The 25,760-nt window shown below is 42.1% G+C and overlaps 1 protein-coding gene across 6 annotated transcripts in view; it reads left to right on the top strand.

Moving 5' to 3' along the window:
- CHRNA5 (cholinergic receptor nicotinic alpha 5 subunit) overlaps window positions 1–25,760 on the top strand; it is a 50,709-nt gene continuing 24,949 nt past the window's right edge. For 2 of the 6 annotated variants that reach the window (XM_040493420.1, XM_040493419.1), the window contains exon 1: window positions 2–336. In XM_040493420.1, coding sequence (XP_040349354.1) covers window positions 210–336 — 127 coding nt within the window. In that variant the 5' untranslated portion in view covers window positions 2–209. Of the gene's footprint in view, window positions 337–437; window positions 1,003–25,760 lie in introns of those variants that run through there. The other 4 variants (XR_005796042.1, XM_040493416.1, XM_040493417.1 and 1 more) reach the window with 3 other exon arrangements.

The raw sequence follows: 25,760 nt of genomic DNA, 5'->3' as shown, positions 1-25,760 counted from the left end.
CCTCCTCACGCGCCCCGAGCCCGCCGGAATCTTCGCGGCTGAGGTGGCCTCGCCGGCCGGGGTCTGAGGAGCCGAGCGGCCCCTCCTCGGCGGCGTCCGCTCTCCCTTGGCTCCCGCCCGCCTCCCGGCTCCGACCCTCCGGAGCCCGCGTTCCTTTCCCGCGCGGCCGTCGTGAGGCGCGTGCCCGCGTTCCCGCGTGGGTCCCGGCGATGTCGGCGTGGGGCTCATCGCCCGCGGTCCTGGGTCTCGCGTCCCGCCCGCTCCGCCTCCTCCTCCTGTTTCAGCTGGTCGCGGGGCGCTGGGGCCCGGCCGGCGCGGGGGGCGGCGCGCCTGGAGGTGAGCCTGGGCGTCGGGAGGGCGGCGCTCAGAGCAGGGTCCCGGGGGCGGCCGGGGGTCGCGGGGCGGCTCGGGGCCGAAAGACGTGGTCGCAGAGCGCGGTTTTCTCCTGGGGCTCGAGTGAAGTTTCCGTTCAAATGGTCAGATGCGTCCACTTAGATGCCGAGAAGGCCACTTGGGGTTTTGTTCCCTGACCCGCATCACGGCGGACTGCGGGGTGCATAGCGTACACTTCGGCACAACTTTCTCAGGGACTGATGCCATGGTTCCCCTCGGGCTTTCGGCCGGGCTTCCCACGTTGTGACTTTGTCCACGGCAGGTCTGCGGGCTGGCCCCAGGCGTTGAGATTTGGTCTTCTTCCCCTCGCCGCCGTCCTCCTCCCGCGCTCGCCCCGGCAGCCAGCTCGCACGAGGGTGGCAGGTGTCAGTTGTGGAAGGCGGGGCGGCCGGCCCCCGCCGCCCCCCCCCCCCCGCACCCTGAGGTCTTGTTAGCCCCTCAGAGCGTCGTGCGTGTTCAGACCCTTTGGACGGTAGAAACGACAAAAGAAAATACTTAGTACGTGTTCAGATTCCAAGTGCTTTAGAACATTTCAGGGTCCTGTCAGTGTCTTCGAGAAAAATACGACCTTTGATGCAGCGCCTGTGATGTGGTCTAAACACAGGAAAGGTAAGGATCTCCTGGGGGAGATGAACGCCGACGTTCACATCAGTGTTTCGGTTTTTAGGCGTTAGTTTCTTGGAGGAGACGTTATTTGGGTATGGGGAGAGGCTTTTCTTGTCTTAAGCTTTTTTTTTTTTTTTTTTTTTGTTTAGGGTTTTTTTATTTTTGAGACAGAGAGAGAGAAAAAGCATGAATGGGGGAGGGGCAGAGAGAGAGGGAGACACAGAATCTGAAACAGGCTCCAGGCTCTGAGCCATCAGCACAGAGCCCGACGCGGGGCTCGAACTCACGGACCGCGAGATCACGACCCGAGCCGAAGTTGGACGCCCAACCGACTGAGCCACCCAGGCGCCCCTGTCTCAAGCTTTTTAAGCTGATTTCTGGTTCTAGGAAGTAATGATCTGGAAGATGAGCATTATTTGTTGCAGGACGCACTGCCTCCCTAGACTGACGAGAGAGAACGTGGAGGTGATTGAAACATTTGGAGAAACCCCTGGGCTCGGGCGCCTGCGGGGCTCAGGGCGTTAAGCGTCTGGCTCTTGGTTTCAGATCAGTCACCGTCTCCCGTTTGTAGGTTCGGCCGCGTTGGGCGCTGCGCGGACGGTGCGGAGCCTGCTTGGGATTCTCTCTCTCCCCCCCCTCTCTCTGCCCCTCCCCTGCTTGCCCAGGCTGTCCCTCCAAATAAATAAATAAACATTAAAAAAAAATACAAAAATTTTGGAGCCAGACAAACCTGGGCTCAGAGTACGACCGGTGTATTGTTTGTTTTGGTTGGCTTCCTTTGCAAAAAATGGGGATAATATCGCTTACCTCTGAGTCATCTTCAGAATTAAGTAATATGTGTGAAATGCCGGGTGCTGTGCCTGACAGTTCCAGAAAATGGTGCTTCCCTGCATCTTTTGGTGAAAGTGGAACTTTTCCTATGTTTTTTTTTTTTTAAATAATGTTTATTTATTTTTATCTTTGAGAGACAGAGCTCGAGCAGGGGAGGGGCAGCGAGAGAGGGAGACACAGAACCCAAAGCAGGCCCCAGACTCCGAGCTGTCAGCACAGAGCCCGACGCGGGGCTGGAACCCAGGAACCACGAGATCATGACCTGAGCCGAAGTCCCATGCTTAACTGGCTGAGCCGCCCAGGCGCCCCTTACCTGTTTTAATATAAAAAAACATTGCAGCCAAGCATTAGCCAGGGCGGTAGCTATGTGTTCCTGCCTGGTGTTCAGGGCTATTGTCAAACAATCAGGGCTGATTAAGCCCTCCTTTCTGCCCCCACTCCGCTTAGCAAATGTCTCTTTTGAAGTAGCTTTCATGCCGTATTACTTTTATGTTCTCTTTTCCCTTTTCCCCACACGAGCTCCTTAAGAGCTGGGATCTTTCTTTTTCAGTTTTAATTCGAGTATAGTTGACGTACCACACTACATTAGCGTCAGATGCACAATAGAGTGATTCAAGAATTATGTACGTTAGTCGGTGCTCATCATAAGTATGCCCTTAGTCCCCTTCCTCTATTTCACCTGTTCCCCCCACCTCCCTCTGGTCACCATCAGTTTGTTCTCTATAGTTAAGAGTGCGAACTGGGATCTTACCCTGTTTATCTTCGTGTCTCCAAGAGCTGGCTTGTTGTAGGAGTCCTGTAAATGCTTGTGGATGAATAAACGCAGCAGTAAAAATCTCTCTCTGGGTATTAGTTTACTCATGTGTAAGATGAGGGATCATTAATGGCTCCCCAGCACTAGCTCTAATGTTCCAAGATTCTGTGTGCTCTTAGTCAGTGATCATTTGTGGACACAGTGATATTAAGTGGATGATGGAATTGCACACTTGCTCCTAAACGTTGATAGGATGTGTGTGTAACCGCCTTTGAATGTAGGGTGGCAGAAAGTACTATCTGGAGACCTGCCCACTAGCTTGCTGTTTCCTTGGGCAGATAACTTGACCTTGCTGATTTTTTTATTTCTCCCTCTTTAAAATGAGAAGGTGGTAGTAGACGCTTATGTCCTTTCAGTCATAATTAGTTTTATAATTACATTTTGTTGTTTTTATATTTATCTTAGAATTTTAGTAGTCACTCTTACGGTTTTATGTGAGCCAGTCCTCGGGGAAAAAATTGTCTTGTCTGCCAGCAGCCATACTTACATGGGTAATGGAAGATTGCAGAGTTTGAAAGTGGCTCAAGAGGCAATTTTGTCTATATTAAAGAATAATTAGTGGGGCGCCTGTCTGGCTCAGTCAGAAGAGCATGCAACTGTTGCTTTTGGGGTCATGAGTTCGAGCCCCCCATTTTGGGAGTAGAGATTACTAAAAATAAAAAAACTTAAAAAAAAAATTATGCATTAAGGTAATACAAGCCTTTAAAACTGACCTGACCATGGTTGGGACAATGATTTATGGAAAATAGTCAGTTATATTTCTTAGCTGTGTGACATTTTAAATGGTTGAAACTTTATTTTTAGTGTGTATGGTAACTGAGTTCTGTCATTAAGAGGGAACTAAAATAACTATTTAGTAGAAAATGAGAGCTATGAAAGATTTTTTTCTTCTCATCTGTAGTTATTTTCATTAATATTTTCAGAAACTAACAGAAACACACATAGTGGCTGTCATCTCTACTTTTGTGATTACATCCAAAAGAGTCTCTAGGTGCCTCAGGTCGTTAGGCAAACTTTTCATACTATTTATAATTAAAAATTATTTTGGTTTCCTTGCAAACACTGAACATGCTCTATGAGCTAGAGTGCGAACACCTGGAAGGTAGGGTTGTCTGTACATTTCCTGATGTAGCTGAGTTTATTAATGTGGTCTATTAATGTTTCTTTGAAAGGTTTTCAGTCATTTGTCAGAATGGGCTTTTTTCCATTTGTAATCTACAAATTAGATCTAGCAGGTAATTTTTTATAATTAGGATATGGGTTTTTAGTATAGTAATTTTAGGACAGAACATTTTTCTTCTAATAATATTATTCTTCTCCCTTAAGAATTGAAATTAATTTTTTTCAGATGTAATTTTATCAACGTTTTTTTGTTTTTTTTTGTTTTTATTTATTTTTGGGACAGAGAGAGAGAGACAGAGCATGAACGGGGGAGGGGCAGAGAGAGAGGGAGACACAGATTCGGAAACAGGCTCCAGGCTCCGAGCCATCAGCCCAGAGCCCGACGCGGGGCTCGAACTCACGGACCACGAGATCGTCACCTGGCTGAAGTCGGACGCTTAACCGACTGCGCCACCCAGGCGCCCCAATGTAATTTTAAATTTAATAGTAAATAAGCATGTCTTGACAATGTGAGTTGGTAAATATTGGAATAGTTTTTGAAAAAAAAAAAAGCTTATAACTTGTTTGATTAGAAGTTTGCTCCCCAGAATAGGATAGGTATAGTTTTATAATGACAGTAGGATAGAAGAGGTTATTTTAATGATCCTTTTCTGTCTTTAACTAAAATTTTAATTTAAATGGTCAGTTTCCATTTTAGGGAAGCATCATCTTATCTCTCCTGTGTTTAATTCAGAAAATGTATACTCTTTTTTTCTTAAGTAGAATTATAAAATAAAGCCTTTTACCAGTAAAAATAGGAATTAACTATGAATATTTGAATTCTGACAAAAAGCATAGTGTGGACTTTTTTTTTTGAGGAGTGAATCTAATATGTTTTGACAGTTACATAAACAAACATTTGCACCAAAGTGTGGTAGGGGCTTTAGTAGAAACATGCCAGGCATAACAGTCTCAAAGGAAAGTGAGGTCAGGATTCTACAAAACATTCTCTCCACCTCTAGGTCTTAGCAGCCTGGCCCACCTCAAACAGATTTCTCTGTAGCCCTCTCAAATGCTGCTTTTTGCCCCATTTTTATATATGGTGGAGCCTGGAATGTGGGTATGCTAGTACTCTATTGCTACATCCACACCATTACCTTTTGTTTATCTCACTTTTGAAAAGAGTATTCTTTTCTAGTAGGAGTTTACATGTTTTTTTTTTTTTCCTAAGGCATAGTGTGGACTTTTTATTCTTTGAATCAGCATTGACTTATTTTAGAACCAGAACATATAACATAGAAAGCGTGAAAGTTTTTGAATTTGAAAATACAAATTTATACAACATAAAATCTCAAATACACATGAAATATTCAAGTGAACAGAATTAAAATGATAAATTGCAAATTTTCAAACCTCTTTGAAATTAGTACTTAATAGTTCTAACAATATTAGCAGAACTCTTAGTATTCTTTCCTTCTCCTTGCTTCTTCTTCTTCTGGTTTTTCTTGTTGTCATCCTCCTCCTCCTCCTCCTTCCTCCTCCTCCTCCTTCCTCCTCCTCCCCTTCTCCTTTTATCTCTTCTGTTTCTTCTTCTTTTTCTCCTCCTTCTTCCCTTTCTCCTCCCCCTCCTCCTCCCTCTCCCCTCCTCCTCCTCCTCCTTTTCCTTTTCTTCTTCTTTGTCTTCGTCTTCTTCCCTTTCTTCCCCTTCTTCTTTTTGTTTATTTAAAGTTCATGTCTATAGGATAAATCCAAAGCATGCTACAGTTCATTTTACATTTTGATTCCAAACAACCTTTTATATTATTTTATTTTTTAAATTTTATTTTTAAAAAATTTACATCCAAATTAGTTAGCATCTAGTGCAACAATGATTTCAGGAGTAGATTCCTTAGTGCCCCTTCCCCATTTAGCCCATCCCCCCTCCCACACCCCCTCCAGTAACCCTCTGTTTGTTCTCCATATTTATGAGTCTCTTCTGTTTTGTCCCCTTCCCTGTTTTTATATTATTTTTTTCCCTTATGTTCATCTCTTTTGTATCTTAAAGTCCTCATGTGAGTGAAGTCATATGATATTTGTTTTTCTCTGACTAATTTCACTTAGCATAATGCCCTCTAGTTCCATCCACGTAGTTGCAGATGGCAAGATTTCATTCTTCTTGATCGCCGAGTAATATTCCATTGTGTGTGGAATGGACACACACACCACATCTTTATCCATTCATCCATCGATGGACATTGGGCTCTTTCCATACTTTGGCTATTGTTGATAGTGCTGCTGTAAACATTGGGGGGCATGTGTCCCTTTGAAACATCACACCTGTATCCCTTGGATACATACCTAGTCGTGCAGTTGCTGGGTCGTAGGGTAGTTCTATTTTAGTTTTTTGAAGAACCTCCATACTGTTTTCCAGAATGGCTGCACCAGCTTGCGTTCCCAAGGAGTTTAACATGTTTAATGCAAAAAAAAAAAAAAAAGAAAAAAAGAAAAGAAATTGAAAAGTTTGCCCTCGTACACCAACACCTGCAAGTGCCAGCTAGTAATTGCTAACAATTTGGTATTAGTCCATTCATATTTTTCTCTATGCATGTGTGGTTCCCTTTGCTGTGCACAAGCTTTCAAGTATTGTGTAGCTCTACGTATTTTTGCTTATGTTAATTTTGCTTTTGGTGTCAGATTCAGAAAATTATCACCAAGACCTGTGTCAGGGAGCTTACCACCAACAATTTCTTCTAGGAGTTTTGTGGTTTCAGATTAAAAAAAATTATTTTTAATGTTTATTTATTTTTGAGAGAGAGAGAGCACGAATGGGAGAGGGGCAGAGAGGGAGGGAGACACAGAATCCGAAGCAGGCTCTAGACTCTGAGCTGTCAACACAGAGCCCGACGTGGGGCTCGAACCCACGAGCTGTGAGATCATAACCTGAGCTGAAGTTGGAGGCTTAATCAACTGAACCACCTGGATGCCCCGCAATTTTTTTTTCTTAACATTTATTAAAAAAAAATTTTTTTAACATTTATTTATTTTTGAGAGAGAGAGACAGAACGTGAGCAGGGGAGGGGCAGAGAGAGAGGGAGACACAGAATCCAAAGCAGACTCCAGGCTCTGAGCTGTGAGCACAGAGCATGATGTGGGGCTGAAACCCACGAGCTGTGAGATCATGACATGAGCCAAAGTCGGACGCTTAACCGACCGAGCCACCCAGGCGCCCCATGGTTTTCAGCTTTTACGTTCAAGTCTTTAAACCATTTTGAGGTAGTTTTTGTGCATGGTATAAGGAAGTGGTCCAGTTTCATTCCTTTGCATCTAGCTGTCTAGTTTTCCCAACACCATTTATTTATTTATTTATTTTTAGATGTTTATTTTTTTTTAAATGAAATTTATTGTCAAATTGGTTTCTATACAACACACAGTGCTTATCCCAACAGGTGCCCTCCTCAGTACCCATCACACACACCCTCTCCCACCCCCCAGATGTTTATGTATTTTGAGAGAGAGAGAATGAGCAAGCACATGCATGAACATAGGCATGGGAGAAGGGCAGAGACAGAGGGAGAAAGAGAATCTTAAGCAGGCTCTACGCTCTCTGTGTAGAGCCTGACATGGGGCTGGATCGCAAGAACCTGGGAGCATGACCTGAGTGGAAATCAAGAGTCAGACACTCAACAGACTGAGACACCCAGGTGCCCGTTACCAACATCATTTATTAGACTGTCCTTTCCTCCTTGTATATTCTTGGCTTTTTTGTCATAAATTAATTGACCGTGTAAGCATGAGTTTATTTTTGAGCTCTTTATTCTGTTCCATTGATCTGTGTGTCTGTTTTTATGGCAATTCCATACTGTTTTAATTACTATAGATTTGTAATATAGTTTGAATCCAGGGAACATGATGACTCCAGCTTTGTTCTTCTTTCTCAAGGTTGCGTTGGCTATTCGGGTTTTTTTTTTTTTAATGTTTTTTTTTTTTAGTATTGTTTGTTCTATTTCTTTGAAAAATGCTATTAGAATTTTGATAGGGATTGTGTTGAATCTGCAGATTGTTTTGGGTAGTATAGACATTTTGACAATGTGTTCAATCCATGAGCATGGAATATCTTTCCATTTATTTCTATTGTCTTCAATTTCTTTAATGTCATGTAGTTTTCAATATGGGTGTTTCATCTCCTTGGTTAAATATATTCCTGGGTATTTTATTCTTTTTGATGCAGTTGTAAATGAGACTTTTTAAAAAAATTCTCTTTCTGATAGTTTGCTGTTAGTATGTAGAAATGCAGCACATGTTTTTGTGTGTGTTGATTTTGTATCCTGCAGCTTAACTAAATCTAACTGATTTTAAATCTTAACTTTAACAGTTTTTTTGGTGGAGTCTTTATTTATTTATTTATTTATTTATTTTTTTATTTTTTTAATTTTTTTTTCAACGTTTTTATTTATTTTTGGGACAGAGAGAGACAGAGCATGAACGGGGGAGGGGCAGAGAGAGAGGGAGACACAGAATCCGAAACAGGCTCCAGGCTCCGAGCCATCAGCCCAGAGCCTGACGTGGGGCTCGAACTCACGGACCGCGAGATCGTGACCTGGCTGAAGTTGGACGCTTAACCGACTGCGCCACCCAGGCGCCCCTGGTGGAGTCTTTATATATAACATGTCATCTGCAAATAGTGACAGTTTTACTTCTTCCTTACCAATGTGGATACCTTTTATTTCTTATTCTTTTTTTTTTTTTTTTTGAGAGACAGAGAGAGAGAGAGAGAGAGAACAAATGAGTGAGGGGTAGAGAGAGAGGGAGAAGTGGGGCTCACCCGCATCAGGGCTTATGCTCACCCAGTGTGGGGCTTAAGCTCACCCAATGCAGGGCTCAAACTCATCCGATGTGGGGCTTGAACTCATAAACTGTGAGATCATGTCCTGAGCCGAAGTTCATTGCTTAACTGACTGAGCCACCTAGGCGCCCATTATTTCTTATTCTTGCTTTATTGCTCTGGCTAGGACTTTCAATACTATGTTGAATAAAAGTGGTGAGAGTGGGCATCCTTGTCTTGTTCTTGATCTTAGGAAAAGCTTTCAGCTTTTCATTATTGAGTTTTGTGTTAGCTGTGGGCTTGTCATATATGGCCTTTATGATGTTGAGGTAGATTTTCTCAGTGTCCACTTTGTACTAGTTTTTATCATGAATGAACATTGAATTTTGTCAAGTGCTTTTCTGTATTCAGATGATCATGTGATTTTTATCCTTTAATTTGTTAATGTGGTATATCACGTTGACTAGATTGTGGATTTTTTTTTTTTTTATTTATTTTGAGAGAGAGAGAGAAAGCACTAGTGGGGGAGGGTCAGAGAGAGAAGAGAGCGAGAATCCCAAGCAGGCTCTGCACCAACAGTGCAGAACCCGATGTGGGGTTTGAACCCATGAACAACGATATCATGACCTATGCTGAAGTCGGATGCTCAACCAACTGAGCCACCCAGGCACCCTTACTGGATTGTGGGTTTTTAAAAACAATTTATGTATTTATTTTGAGTGAGAGAGCATGAGCAGGGGAGAGGCAGAGAGAGAGAGAGAGAGAGAGAGAGAGAGAGAGAGAGAGAGAAAATCCCAAGCAGGCTCCACGCCATCAGCACAGAGCCTGATGGGGGTCAATCTTGAAAACCACTGGATCATGACCTGAACTGAAATCAAGAGCTGGGTGCACAAACCAGGCACCCCTGGTTTGTGGATTTTAAACTATCCTTGCACCCATGGAATAAATCCCACTTGATCATGTTGAGTGAACCTTTTAAGGTGTTAGTGATTCAGTTTGCTCACATATTTTGTTGAGGGTTATTGTATCTATGTTTATTAGGAATATTGGCCTGTAATTTTCCTTTCTATGGCCTCCTTGTATGGTTTTGGTATTGGGGTAATACTGGCCTCATAGGATGAATTTGAAAGTGTTCCTTCTCCTTCTATTTTTTTTTTTTTTTTGAAGAGTTTGAGAACAATTGGTATTAATTCTTCTTTGAATATTTGGTAGAATTCACCAGTGAAGCCATCTGGTTCTGGGTGTTTCTTCTTTGGGAAGCTTTTAATTACTGATTCAATCTCCTTACTAGTTATCAGTCAGCTCAGATTTTCTATTTCATCATGATTCAGTCTTGGTAAATTGTATGTTGGTAGGAATTTATCTATTCTAGGTTGTCCAATTTGTTGGCATATAACTGTTCAAAACAGTCTTTTGTGATCCTTTGTATTTCTGTGGTATCATTTGTAACATCTCTTGTTTAATTCTGATTTTATTTATTTGGGTTCCCTTTTTTTTCTTGGCGAGTCTAGCTAAGAGTTTGTCAGTTTTATCTTACAGAGAATCAGCTCTTAGTTTCATTGGTCTTTGTTTTATTTTTTAGTTTTATTATTTCATTTATTTCTTCTCTAAGCTTCATTATTGGGCTTTGTTCATCTTTTTCTAGCTCATTTTTTTTAATTTTAAATTATTTTTATTTTTTATTTTAGAGAGAGAGAGCACAAACAGGGGAGAGGGGCAGAAGGAGAGAGAGAGAGAGAGAGAGAGAGAGAGAGAGAGAGAGAGAGAGAGAGAGAATCTTAAACAGGTTCCATGCTCAGCATGGAGCCCAATGCAGGGCTTGATCCCACAACCCTGATTTCATGACCTGAGAGGAAGTCAAGAGTCTGAATGATGTTCAACTGCCTGAGCCAACTAGGCACCCTGTCTAGCTCCTTGAAGTGTAAAGTTAGGTTGTTTTTTTTAGACTTTTCTTGTTTCTTGAGGTAGACGTTTATAGCTATGAACTTCCCTTTTAAAACTGTTTTTGCTGCATCCCATAAATTTTGATATTTATATTTCCATTTTCATTTGTCTCAGGATATTTTTTGATTTCTCTTTTGATTGCTTCTTTGACTTGTTGGCTTTTTGGTAGCATGCTGTTTAATATCTGCATATCTGAATTTTCCAGTTTTACTCACGTAATTAATTTCCAGTTTCATGCTGTTGTATTGGTAAAGATGCTTGAGGTGATTTTAATCCTCTTAAATTTATTAAGACTTGATTTGTGGTCTACCATATGATCTATCCTGGAAAATGTTCCATGCGCATTTGAGAAGAATATGTATTCTGTTGCTCTGGATGGAATGTTCTGTACATATCTAAGTCAATCTGATCTAATGAATCCTTTAATGCTGATATTTTCTTGGTTTATGTCTAGATGATGTATCCATTTGTGTAAGTGGGATATTAAAATCTCTTACTATTATTGTGTTGCTATCTATTTCTCCCTTTAGATCTGTTAATATTAGCTTTATATATTTAGGTCCTCCAAAGTTGGGTGAATAAATATTAATAAATGTTACATCCTTTTTTGGACTGTACTCTTTATCATTATGTAACAATCGTATTTGATTGTTTTGTAGTTCCTCTCTGTTTTTGCTATCTTCCTCTGTGGTTTGATGATTTTCTTTAGTGGTATATTATATTCCTTTCTCTTTACCATTTGTATATTTATAATAGGTTTTTGCTTTGTGGTTACCATGAGGCTTACATAAAACAACTTATGTGTATAACAGTCTATTTTAAATTGATAACAACTTAAGTTTGATCCCATTCCAAAGCTCAATATTTTCACTCTTTCCCTGGCCCATGTTTTACATTTTGCAATTTTTTATGTTGGGTTTCCCTTAATTAGTTATTGTAAACATTGCTATTTTTACTATTTTTGTCTTGTAACTTTCATACTAGCTTTGTAAGTAATGAATCCACTATTTTTACTACATATTTATCTTTCCAGTGAGATTTATTCTTCCATATATTTTTTTGTTACTAATTAGTGCTCTTTCTTTTCAGCTTAAAGAGGTCCCTTTAACATTTCTTGTAAGGCTGATATAGTGGTCATGAACTTCTTTAGCTTTTGCTTGTCAGGAAAACTCTTTATCTCTCCTTTAATTCTGAATGATAAATCTCCTGGGTAGCATATTCTTGGTTGGAAATTTTTCCCTTTCAGCACTTGGAATATATCATGCCATTCCCTTCTGGCCTGCAAAGTTTCTGCTGAAAAATCTGCTGGAGCTTGTTTGGGACTCTCTGGGCTTCCTGGATTGGGATGTCTGTTTCCTTCCCCAGGTTAGGGGAGTTTACAGCCACTGTTTTTTATTTTTCAGTAGGCTTCATGCCCAGTGGGGAGCCCAACATGGGGCTTGAACTCACGACCCTGAGATCAAGACCTGAGCCAAGATCGAGAGTTGGACACTTAACTGACTGAGCCACCCAGGTGCCCCAGCAGCCTGTTATATTTTTAATAGCTTCCAGTAGGTGAAGATGTGCCCAAGACCTGTCAGCATACCTAAGGGGAGGATCTTAGTACCTACATTCAGAGTGTTTGGTAGCCAGACCCTCAGGTAGCAGAATTTAATTTAATTTAATTTAATTTAATTTAATTTAATTTAATTATTTAACTAATTTGTTTATTCAGTTATTTAAAGTAAGCTATATGCCCATTGTGGGGTTTGAACTCATGATCAAGAGTCACAGGCTCTACCAGTTGAGCCAGCCAAGTGCCTCTCAGGTAGCAGCTTTTAAAAGCATGCTAATATATATAGTCCTGTGGGACCACAAGAGTTAGCCCCTTTAGCCAGGCGATCTGGCAGTATCCCCTGGGCTCCATATGAGTAAAAACCAGGGCTCCATATGAGTGTACCAGCTCTTTTCTGGGAGATGTTGGCCATCTGGAGCAAGGCAGAGGGAGAGAACCAAGATGTTGTACATAGCCAGTGTTCCTTAAGAGCATCCATAGTCCACTAGGTGTATGCTAAGCCTGAAGCCTGTCTTTTACGGTAAAGCTCTGGGAGAGGCAAAGAGGCCTCCTTCACAGAAAGACTGGGGGAACATGTTGTCTGTCTGTCTGTTGTCTGGGCAGTGCCCTAGGGGTGGTGGTCTGCCAAGAACTGTCTCTTCCATTGCCATGGTCCCATGAGACCCAGGAATGCAACACTCTTCACCTCTTCCCTCGCCCAGAGCCATGTGATCATGGGGCATCCTCTGGGCAGCAGCTGCAAAAACTGGGCACCAGCTGTAAAAGGTCACCGGCCATATGTAGAGCTTCCTTCCAGGAGATGAGACACTGGTCCTCTGGAGTGCACCAGAGGGAGAGAGCAAAGATAGTGCCTCCCCTCTGAGGTCTCTGGAAGAGTTCACAGTCAGCCCTTAGATGAGTGTTTAATGAGAAATCTGCCTCTCAGGCCATAGCCGTGGTGGTTAGCTAGTAGGCCTCTTTCACAGGAAGACTAAGCTCACGGTTCTGTCGCCTCTTGCTATGGCTTGGGGGTCGTAGCTGTTTGAGAACTCTTTTTCAAGCGGTTACAGTCCTGCGGGACCCACCAGCACAAGCCCCAATGGCCACCAGAGCCAGGTGATGAACAGATGTCCCTTGTCAGTAGCTGCAAAAATCAGGGTTATCAGACAGGAGTATGAACTACTTTTTGGGTGGCACCAATTGTTATAGCCCCACGAGACCAGGAGAGCAGGCTCCACTGGCCTTTAGAGCCAGGCAGTCAAGAAGCGTCCCCTGGGTGGCAGCCACAGAGACGGGGAGACCAGATGTGTGCACGCACGAGGGTACTGTTGCTCTGCATCATGACAACAGGAGAGCTCAAAGATGGCCCCCGGCAGTCTGCATCCCTGGAGACTATTCCAGTAGACTCCGGGTGCATGTGTTATATCAGATGCCTACCCATCAGAACAGTGCTTTAAGCCAGTGAGGCTCCTTCACTTTAAGTCTGGGCAATGGGCTGCCTCTGAGCTGCTCCCTGGACTGGGTAAGTCTGCTTGCACAGGCCCTGATGAGAGCTGTCTTCCAAATAGTTACAGTCTTGTGGGTCTCAGCGTGTGAGCCCTCTTGGTTTTCAAAGTTAGATGTTTGGGGGCTCATTTCTCAGTTGCAGGGTCTAAATGTTAAGGTGCTCGATGTGGGATTTGAATCCTTTGCTCCTTGTGGGGAAGCTCTGGGTTTTGAGTTTTCTCCTGGTTACGGGTTGCTCTGCAGGGTTGGGGTTGATGGCAAGATCGTGTCCCAGGCTGTCTTGCCTTCTTGGATGTGGTTTTCTTCTCATTTGCCTTATGTATAGTCATAGCTCAGCCAGCCTTTAGGTTTATTTAGGAAGAAATTGTCCCATATCCAGCTGTAGACTCAGTGTGTCTGTGGGAGGAGGTGAGTGCAGGATCTTCCTACATCACTATCGTGAACTGGAACCTCACAGTATGAACCCTTGATATTTTTATTTCTCTTTATTTTACGATCAACAGTGTACATATGGAATTGGGCAAAACTTTTTTTTTTCTTAAGTCAGAGTCTCTTTTTTATGGGAGATAATCCTGTGCATTGTAAATTGTGAGGTGGCATTTCTGGCCTCTATCCACAAGATGCCTGTAGCACTCACCAAAAAATGTCTCCAGATATAGTTAAATGTGCCTTAAGGGACAAAATTGTTCACCTCACCCCTACCCTTTGAGAATCACTGCTGTAAGTCTTGCAGACTATGGCTTCCCAAACAATGTGCACTGGAATCCCCTATGTCCACTGACTGATGAATGGATAAAGAAGATGTGATTATATATATATATGTGTGTGTGTGTGTGTGTGTGTGTGTGTGTGTGTGTATGTATATGTATATAAACGTATATATATATCTCCATAAAAAAGAGTGAAAGCTTGCCATTTGCAATGAAATGGATGGAACTAGAGTGTATTATGCAAAGTGAAATAAGTTAAAGACACACTATGTAATTTCACTCATGGAATTTAAGAAACAAAACAGGTGAACATAGGGGAAGAAACTAAAAATAGGGAAGCAAACCGTAAGAGACTCTAACACTAGAGAACAAACTGAGGGTTGAGGGAGAGAGATGGGTGGGGGATGGGCAATAAGGAGGGCACTGTTGGGATGAGCACTGGGTGTTCTACTCCTGAAACCAATATTACACCATATATTAACTAACTAGAATTTAAATAAAAACTGAAACAAAAACAAACAAAAAAAGAGAATGCAGATGCTGGTTCGGTAGGTGGAGGCAGGCCTGAGATTCGCATCTCTAACGAGCACTCAGGGGATGTGGGTGCTGCCGGTCAGATTTCCACACCGATTAGCAAGCTCGCAGATAGCTTTCCATTCATCTCAATTGAGTGAATTTTCAAGAGGATCCGATGACAATAATTATGGAAATAGTGAATTTAGAGTAAACTATAGCCCAAACAACAGAAGACCCATGGAAACCAAGAAAACAAGCACTGTCCCTCCATCCTAACAAATAGCAGCTGCCTTCACTTTTCCCTGTTTCCTTCTAGCCCTCAATGTTCATTCACAATTAGAGAGCTCTGAGGAGGAGATTTGCAAGAATCAAATCAAGGTCAACTAGACTGTAGCAAACTGAGGCAACTCATATACCACCAGGTGCTATAATTTATAATACTGTAAACACACTAGCTCATAATACACATCTTTGCCTGTTGAGAGGTTTAGGGTGTCAAATTAAGACAGTGAACTCTGCATTTACTTGATCTGATGATGTTCGAACTTTCTTTTTTGTGTGAAAGTGTGTTCTCTCCTTGAGAACTATTGACTGGACCTAAATTTAACACTGTCTAAGGTCATTTTCTTACTGCAGGTTTTCCGAGAGTCAGGGAAATATGTTAAATTAGGTTTATTAAAGCTTACCAGTTACAGAGAAACTTTATCCTATAATTCTGTTATAAGAATCAATAGAAAATGTAATGAAATTCCTGGAGTGAAAAAAATCCTCTGCATTTCATCTGTAATCCTTAAAATAGTGATTGGTAAGCATACTTACTTGTCACATTGAGAATGTTGGATACAGCACACATTTCTTCTCATTTACAAAATGATTGATTATGTTCACTGCTTTATCTTGCTGTTGCTTAAAATAACCCTCCTAGGACTGCTGTAAAGTGGTTTATTGTTTTTTTTTTTTAAAGGAATACAAGTCACTTTTTGTTAAGTTAAACAATACAAGGAGCCTGGAAAAGTGGATTAACTGCCCCAGCAATGGTTTAACCATGAACTAGGGATGTGTAAATACATTGTACGTCACTTCTATAAGCCTCTTTAGGGGCATTATCGTATTTCATTCTTGTGGCTGCCTGTGAAGAAGAAAGGGATGCCGTTGGCAGTACTCCGCAAAATTTAAAATGTGTATACCCCTGACTCAGCAGTTCTGCTTCTAAGAAGTCAATGCCATAGAACCCCTTATATAAGTGTGGAAAAATAGATGTACAAGGATGCCAACGCAGCATTTTTCCCATTGGAGTGTTATTAGAAATAACCGGAAATTGAAGACTACATAGATGCCCATCAATGGTGAAAGCTTAAATAAATTATGATACGCTCACAACGCACACTGCTTTGCAGCTTATGAAGGAAGGGTGGAGAAGAGTGGAGAGGAGAAGGATTATATTGATGTATAATACTGGATGAAAACAGCAAGTCACAGGACTTAAAAAGAGGAAAACATTTGCTCTTTTGCGTGTGTATTTAAAAATGTGTGTACATGGGGGCGCCTGGGTGGCTCACTTGGTTGGGTGTGAGACTTTGGCTCAGGTCATCGTCTCTAGGTTTGTGAGTTTGAGCCCCGTGCCAGGCTCTGTGCTAACAACTCAGAACCTGGAGTCTGCTTTGGAATCTGTGTCTCCCGCTCTGTTTGCCCCTCCTCCACTCATACTGTCTCTCTCTCTCTCTCTTCCCCTCTCTCTTTCTCATTCTCTCTCAAAAATATTAAAAAAAATTTTTAAAGTGTACACATCAAACTTAACAGTGTTTACCCTTGGAAGAAGGGATATGGGGAGGAGAATTTCTACTTGTTATGTGCTTCAGGTTTGAATCTTGACAATGACCATATATTACTTTTGTAATTAAAGTACTATTTTGAGAAAATCGAAAACAAACTGGGTCCTAGTTCTACCCCTGCTAGTTGTGTTTGACCAATGATTCTCATCTGGGGTAGTTTCGCAACACACCTTCGCCATTCATCCGACATTTGGCATCGTCTGGAGACATTTCTGGTTGTCACGTTGTCAAGAGGGGTATGTAGCGGGTAGAAGCCAGGGATGCTGCCAAACCTCCCGCAGTGCAGTAGTGCAGAGGACAGCCCCTCCGTAAGAAGAATTACCCAGCTCCAAATGTGGGAGGTACTGAGTTAAGAAATCCTGTGTCAGACTGCAGGGCTACAGCCATTTTCAGGTATGCAGATTATGCCTCTGACCGTATCAGGGAATGCCATTCACACTGTGAGGAAATCTCTGCACACCATGCAACGTTGTAGTTATTATCAAATGAAAAATAAACATGCAAATTTGTACCCCAGGGGGCAGGCACTGGAGTTTTCTGCTTTATCATTAGCACCTCGCCCAGAGGCTGGCACATTAAGCAGCCACACGAATGAAGGAATTTAACTAGATCTCCCACATTGGCTCTATTATACTCAGGTTGGAGCAGATGCTGAAGATTTAAGAATTTAAGGAGAAACTTAAAATTATAGCAGATGATGTCTGCTAATTTATCTTCAGTTGAGGATTGACAAATACTGCTAATATACATATGTAGCTGTAGAACACCTTGGTTCACTTTTCCCAACGCTTTTTGATAAGAAAATCATGTTTCCTCATGAAAGAATGTCAGTAAAGGACACTATTGTGTCTTATCTTTCTAGAATCGGTTTAATTTTTTTTTTAATTTTTTTAACGTTTATTTTTATTTATTTTTGAGACAGCGAGAGACAGAGCATGAATGGGGGAGGGTCAGAGAGAGAGGGAGACACAGAATCTGAAACAGGCTCCAGGCTCTGAGCTGTCAGCACAGAGCCTAACGCGGGGCTCGAACTCACGGACAGTGATCATGACCTGAGCCGAATTCGGACGCTTAACCGACTGAGCCACCCAGGCGCCCCCTAGAATCGGTTTTAAAAGTCCCTAGCTATCTAGGGTCGCCTGGGTGGCTCAGTTGGTTGTGTCCAACTCTTGATTTTGGCGCAGGTCATGATCTCGAGGTTCATGAGTTCGAACTTCTCCCCCACCCCACCACTCCCCCTCTCAAGCTTGCACTCTCTCAAAATAAACTTAGAAAATATTAAAAAAAAATTTTTTTTAATGTTTATTTCTGAGACAGAGTGCGAGCGGCGGAGGGGCAGAGAGAGAGAGAGAGAGAGAGAGAGAGGGAGACACAGAATCCGAAGCAGGCTCCAGGCTCCGAGCTATCAGCACAGACCCTGACGTGGGGCTCGAACTCACAAACCGTGAGATCATGACCTGAGCCGAAGTCGGTTGCTCAACCTACTGAGCCACCCAGGCACCCCACCCGACCCCCCGCCAAAAAAAATTTTTTTTTAATCATTAGCCTTAGATATCTTTTGGCTGCATACTGAATTTAGTGAAGACTTTTTAAAATCATTTTATTTATTTTAATTTATTTTTAATTTATTTTTATTTTTAAAGTAATCTCCACACCCGATATGGGGCTCGAACTCATGACTTCAAGATCAAGAGTTGCATGCTCTTCCAACTGAGTGAGTCAGGTGCCCCTTAAAAACATTTTAAACTGTAGACACTGCCTGACTTTGTAAAATAATGTACATTATTTTACTTTATCTGCGTAACAGTGAGGCAGCAAAGCAGAAGGTATTCTTTTTATAATGTTTTATAGTGGAAAAGCTGAAAAATACACAAGAATATTCAAGAATAATGGATTGAAGAGTTTTTGCCATACACTTTCTTTTCTTAAGTTTATTTATTTATTTTGAGAGAGAGCATGTGAGCAGGGGAGGGGCAGAGTGAGAGAGAGAGGAGGAGAGAGAGAATCCCAAGCAGGCTCTGTGCCATCAGCATGGAGCCCAACACAGGCCTCAAATTCACAAACTGTGGTATCGTGACCTGATCCCAAACCAAGTCAGGCGCTCAACTGACTGAGCCTCCCAGGCATGCCACCATACACTTTTAACAATTATTGACATTTTGCCAGCAGATATCCTTATTTTAGAAAATTGTGACATATGGAGGTTAACAGATAATTAGTGTCAAGTATGTAGACTAAGTCTTTCAGCTTTGAAGTTCTGTGTCCTTTCCTATTCATCCGACTAAAAATTAAGGAGAAAGGTTACTTTTTTTGAAAATGTATGTGGTTTCGTTAGGTAACTTGAAAGTGAAATTCTTTTGGTAAGACATTCTCATAATTCCTCCAACTTGAGACAATACTGGAGTAATGATGTTCAGAGTTAAAACTGAATTTGTAAAACCCAAATTTAAATCCTTCAGAATGTTACATTATCCCTATTTGTACTTTTTAGGTATTCAATTTAGTTTTTCCCTTACTAGTTGTATCTTTACTTTGGAAGAGTCGCTCCATTTGTTTTTTGTTGTTGTTCTTATCTTATTTTTAGTGTGCTTCACTCCTTGGTTCCCTTTGTTTTTCTGAGATGTGACTTAGGATCTTTACGTAGTTTGATTTCCTTTCTTTTCTTTTCTTTTTTTTTTTTTCTGGGGGGGAAGAAGATTCTTTTTTTTTTTTAAGTTTATTTATTTATTTTGAGACAGAGAGAGAGAGAGAGAGAAAGAGAGAGAGATGGAGAGAGAGTGAATCCCAAGCAGGTTCTGTCCAGGAGCCCAACATGGGGCTCGAACCCATGTACTGTGAAATCATGACATGAGCTGAAATCAAGTTGGATGTTCAACCGACTGAGCCACCCAGGTGCCCCTGATTTTCTAATTATTATTATTATTATTAGCTTTACAGCATATAGATTTGAGGAAAGCTTCTAATTGAACTGTCATTGCACTGTGTCTAGAGTGCTCAATGCACAGAAAACTGCTTCCTTCTGCTTTTGCAAGGTTTTACTGCCTAGAGTAGTCTGCAGGAAGATCATCTTTGTTGGGCTATTGAGGAAGTTTTAGGTAGAAATCAGTGATTGTGGGATCTCTAACTTCAAGAAGCTATGTCTAGGGACTCAGTGGTTAAGAGCAAATTTGTGTAGCTGTGTAATTGTTGCTGAATCATTAGAGATAAATGGGAATTGTCAGATGGTGCTGATTCATTTATTCAATCATATATTCAACACACTGAGCACCTATTATGTGCCACTATGTTGTCAGGTGCTGAGGATATGATGAATAAAACACCCATTGCCATCAATTTACACCATAGTGGGGAAGACAGACATTGATCAAACACATGCAGGATTGTATACGTGCACCCCAGGTAAGGAACGTGGTTTGTGCAGAGGATCCTAATGGAGACTTTGGGGGCAGGGAAGATCCCTGAGGAAGTGATGCCTGGGCTAGCACCTGCAGGCCCAGTGGGAGTTAGGTAGGTGAGGGGGAGGGAGAGTGTCTCTGACAGGGAAGACGCACACTGCTTGCTGGAGGGAAGCCCGTGGTGGGTTCGAGCAGAGAGCACAGGGGAGAGTCACGCCAGGAGAGGCTGGTGGGGACAGACCGGGTGGGATGTGGCCTTAAGGATTTGGTCTGCCTTAATGAAAACCACAGAAGGGTTTTAAGCAAGGAGGTACCGTCAGATCTGTGTTTGGAAAGATCGCTTGGCTGTCTGCATGGAGAACTGACTGCGGGGGCTGAGAAGCTGCGAGGAGCCTGCTTCGGGCAGTAGGCTTGCTCTGGCCCTGATGAGAGACACAGACAGCTCGTGCTGTCGCTGCTAGGACAGCGGCAGTGGGGTGAGAAGACATGCACGGATCTGAGAAACATTTAGAGGTGAAACCAACGGTTTCCTGATGGGTTGGATATGCGCGTGAGGGAGAAGGTCATGTAAAGGACAACTCCTAGGTTTTAAAGTTGTAACTCGGCAGACGGTGGAACCATTCACTGCAACGGGCAGGACAGGGAAGGTCGTGTATTTGGTTATGTGCACGTTGAGTCTGTGGTCCCTTTACCATGTCCCTGTTTCACACAGATTAGAGAATTGTGGTAAATGGAGGTTAACGGGTGATTTAGCGGTGCCGAGTGTGCAGATTAAGGGTTTCGGCTTTGCAGCATCCCTCCCTCTTGACCACACTAAAATGAGGGAGCAAGGTTACATTTCTTTGAAACTATATGTGGTTTCACTATCTTGAATGAGAAATGAACATTCAGGTGTGGACTCAGAGGAGCGCTCTGTGTCGGAGACACAGGTGCCTCATGAGTGGTCTTTCCTTAAGTTCATTTTAGTTGCAGTATCCTTGGAAATGACCTTTTGGGATCCTCTGTTATAAATAAATGGAGAGCTAGAGTAGAATTCTTAGGATCTCCATTGCTGAGTGCAATTTTACGGGCCTCCTAAAACATTTCTGCAAGTAATTGTTGGGTACCTTGAAACAAAAGTCTCTGTAAGTAAGGGTTGGAGGCACCCGTGCCAGCAGCTTCCGGGAGACTGTAGCTGGATCGGCGTTTCTGAGGTCTGTCCGATGGTCAGCACTGGAATTAGAGTTTTTTGCAAACCACTCACAAACTTGAAATGTAAGATTAGCTATGGTTTTTCCCTTTTTGTGTTCTTAGTATTTGCCTTCTTAAGGAATGTGCGTTTAGTGAATTGACTGTCTTACCTAACACGTTAATGGTGTGGAGTTTAGCTAGACTTCATGTAATTTAAAGATTATTATTGACATTAGCTTAGTTTGCTTTTTTTGTTACTATCATTTTGCATATATCCCCTTTTATAAGAAGGATCTGTGGCTAACACAGTGAAAATAAATAGTAATGTACAATTCATAATTTTGCCATAAATGTAGTGTGCATACAGAGTGTAAGTCTGTATGTGGTCAGATAAATCAGTCTGCAAGTATAGCGATGTCACATGTACTCCCCAAAAAGGAAAGCAAAATCATGATTATCTGAAAATCAGATTTAACCATATCAATAATCCATTCCCCAGTACCCTAGGGTTATTTTACTGTGAAACTTTGTCAAATAATGGCAGCCCAGAAAGCATTTATGATGTTTGCAAAAGACAGTGCCCTCTCCGGTGAACCAATTCTTTTCTTGAATAAATAATATAAAATTGAGGAATTTTGTTACCAAATCAAGAAGAGAGACCAGGATCCCAGAGACATCATTCAAAGTAGAATGAATTCTATGTGACAAAATTGGGTTTAAGGCCTACTGTAGGTAAGAAGTTCATAAACCCAGGCACAAAGTTATTCTCCTTGAAAAGAAAGCAGGAGTGACTAATGACAAAATTCCTCTATTAAGTGACATGTTGGATATCATATTAGCACGCTATGACGGAGAGCTATTACTGTCACGCGTGTGTGTGTTCTAGTTTTTTACTTTTTGGTCAGACAAAACCACTAATGTAGAGTGTGAATCACCTTCTGGCTTGTTCATGGTACACGAAGGAGGTGTGCCTGACAGCATTTTATTTTTATCAGTAAGAACTCCTAGAATAAGAGATTTTGATTTTAGTTAGGATTGTTTGTGATCACTGGTGTAGACTGGAAAAGTGTTGAGAATGGCTCTGTGGGCAGCCAAGGGTGTTGTTGGACGAGGAAGGAGGTGGCTGCGCGGGAATGCCCGTCCGTGCGCCGTCACTCGCAGGTAGCAGCCGGTGGAAACGGTGTGCTTCCTGATTTTGACCGAGTTGGAGACAATAAGGAACTGAAAGTAAGGTCAAATCACAGGCACCAAGTGTGTCGGTCACTGCTGCAGGAAGAGGCGGGCGCTGTTGCAAGCCTCTGCTTTTCCACACGGAGGTACCCCGACTCTCCAGGGGAAAGTGCACACGCCAGTTCTTAAACTCGGGGGATTTGAGAGAGACATTTCTTCATGACACTGACAAAGCCGTTTTTCTGGTTTCAAATGTTGGAAGTAGCATAGCTCACTGATCCAGTCATTTCTTGATAGGTAGAGCTGGGTATTCGAGGGGCAAAATGTGATTTTTAGTTTTGAGGAGATCAGTGTGACCAGATAATATTTTTGAAATATGAAATGCCCCTTTTATGTTGTTCCTGTTTTTTGTTGTTGTTGTTGTTGTTGTTTGTTTGTTTGTTTTTACGCTTTGGCCCTTCCTCCTACCTGCTCCAGTCAGGTAGTACTGTGCTCATACTTGAGATGAAGCAGGATGTGACAGCAAACAGACATAAGGACTTAAAATTTGCCTTTTTTTTTTTTTTTTTTTTTTAGTTTCTAAAACCTAGTCTGCCATGGGGAACAGAAGGGACTTGGTACACGCTATAATGGCAGTGTTACAGGAGGGTGGGAGAGACGCTGGTCCCTGTCTCTGGGGACGAGGAGTGAATCTTGGGACAGCAGAGAGTGAGCAAAGCGGCAGAGTTTATTGAGCGAAAGCACAAAACTCTGAGAGTTACAGGGGTCCCCACTGGGTTGATGCCAAGGATTTTTGTCCCTTTTTTTGGGGACCTTATCAGGAACTGGATAACAGTTTGTGAGACTGTTCGTGGCACACAGCACAGGCAGGTCTGTGGAATTTATCCTTTTTTTTCCTTCCCCCAAACCTGCTGCCCTGCAGCCCCCCCCACCCACAGCCACAGCCAGTCCCCCTCCCCGGGGCCCCTGTCTGTCCCTGCGTGCTGTTAACCCTTTCACTACTCATCAGAACAAAGCTGCTACTTGATAGGAGAAAGTAATTCCCTTGCTGAGCGGAGGAAAAGACGGAGGAGAGAAGAGAGCGAGAGGAGAGTGCAGGCCCTGGGCTGAGGGGACACTGGGATGACGGCCAATCTAAGCGTCACGCGGGCTCAGAGAATTCTTCGGGGACCGGAGTTGAATTTCCACATCTACCACCACTTGCTTCTGTTCCTGATAACACGTAGTTATGAGTTGGAAGTTTCTTAGTAGAAATGAAATGCAGGAAAGGGTATTCGTTAAGCAGAAGCCTGACCTGTGGCTTAAGCCACCATTATAAAGCTGGGCCTGTGAGAGGAAGGGGCCATCCGCTCATTCCTAAGGCCCAGTTCTTAAGTAAAAATTCTGCTTCACTTTTCTGCTAGTAACTGATACCTAAAATTTACCTAAACTTAGCACTTTGCCTGTGTGCTGAGCACATATGAAGGTGTGGGAAAGTTTAAGAAACTTGTAGCTTATGTGAAGAGTGACTGCTTGAGAATTATGTTTTTAATTTAGTGCAGTATTTTCCCCCTTTCTTGTTTGTATTCTCCCCTCCCCACCTCTTCTGTCTCCCTCCTTTTTCTTCAGGCATGTAGAATCATAGAGCTAGGTAGATTTTAATCACTGATTGCTTTACAAGTCTTTTCTGTACCTTTTTCTCTGTAGCAGTACCTCATGGAAATTCATATCGGCCTTTTGTCGCGCTTTGTCATTTTTTTACTTGATGCGGCTTATTACAAACTTTTCTTGCATTGAAATTTGAGATGTCTTTTGTGTGGGTGATAGTTTCAATTAGAGTTCTTAAAAAAGAGTTTAAAAAAGTATTTAGTTGTAAAAAAAAAACCCATATAGCATAAGATTTATCATCGTAAACGTTTTTAAATATATGGTTCAGTACTGCGTGTTAAGTATACTCACATTGTGCTATGGATCTCCAGAACTTTTTTATCTTGCAAAATGGAAGCTCTGTACTTACTGAACAAAAAGTCTCCTTTTCTCCCGCTCCTTGCCTACGGTGACCACATCCTACTCTCTGTGTCTATGAGTTTGACTGCTTCAGATGCCTCATATAAGTAGAATCATGCAGTATTTGTCTTTTTGTGACTGGCCTGTTTCACTGAGCATAATGTCCTCAGGATTCATCCGCATTGTGGCAGGTGTCCGTATTTCCTTCCTTTTTAAGGCTGAATGATACTCCAGTGTGTTGCATGTCCCACATTCTGTGCATCTCTTCATCTGCAGATGGACATTTGGGTGGCTTCCGTCACGTGGCTGTTGTGACTAGTGCTGCTGTACACGTGGGTGTGCAAGTTATCTCAAGATTGGCTTTCAGTTCTTTGGGATATATATGCCCAAGTGGGATTTGTGGATGCTATTGTAATTCCGTTTTTAATTTTTTGAGAAACTTCCATACTATTTTCCACATTGTTGCATCATTTCACTTTCCCACTAACGGGGCACTGGGGCTCCAACTTCTCCAGTTCTCTCCCACACATGTTTTTCTTTCTTTTTTTCTTTCTTTATTTTTTGATAGAGGTGATACCTTGTGATTTCGATTTGCATTTCTCTAATGATCAGTGATATTGAGCATCTGTTCACATGCTTGCCCACCATTTAAAAAAATTGTAATGTTTATTTTTGAGAAGGGGGAGGGGCAGAGAGAGGGAGACAGAATCCAAAGCAGGCTCTGAGCTGTCAACACAGAGCAGGACCTGGGGCTCAGATCCACGGACCGTGAGAAAATGACCTGAGTTGAAGTTGGCCACGTAACCGACTGAGTCACCCAGGCACCCCTTGTTTCCCTTTTTAATGTCGTCTCTGGAGAGGTGTCTGTTCAAATGTCTATTTGCTCATCTTTAAATTAGATTATTTGTGGGGTTTTTTGGTTGTTGAGTTGGAGTTTTTTTTTGTAGTCTAGATATTAACCCTTTAGTGGATTCATGATTTGCAAACATTTTCTCCCATCCCGTAGGTTGCCTTTTCACTCTGTTGATTGTGTCCTTTGATGTAGTTTTATTTTGAAACTTTAAAAAAAGATATTTATTTTAACTGAGTGAGTTTGACATTTAATATTGTATAAAGTGAGGATGTACAGATGTTACTATGATACATTTATATGTTGTAATAAGCAATATTTATCACATGACAAAATTACTACATAGTACTATCGTCTATATGTGTCATATCTTACTTTGGATCTCTATGGCTTATTTACTGCTTGTTACAAGTTTGTACCCTTGAGCACTATCAGTTTTATCCCCCCACTGATGTGCACAAGTTTTTGAGTTAGAGGTGTCCCATTTGTCTATTTTGTTTTTGTTGCTTGTGCTTTTGTTGTCATAACCAGGAAATCATCACAAAGTCCAGTGTCATGAAGCTTTTTGCCCTGTGTTTTCTTCCAGGAGTTTTTTTTTTTT

This window comes from Herpailurus yagouaroundi, unplaced genomic scaffold (assembly GCF_014898765.1).
Source record: "Herpailurus yagouaroundi ecotype Mexico unplaced genomic scaffold, PumYag 185, whole genome shotgun sequence".
NCBI classification, from domain to species: Eukaryota; Metazoa; Chordata; class Mammalia; order Carnivora; family Felidae; genus Herpailurus; species Herpailurus yagouaroundi.
This window is presented reverse-complemented; position numbering and strand designations above follow the sequence as displayed.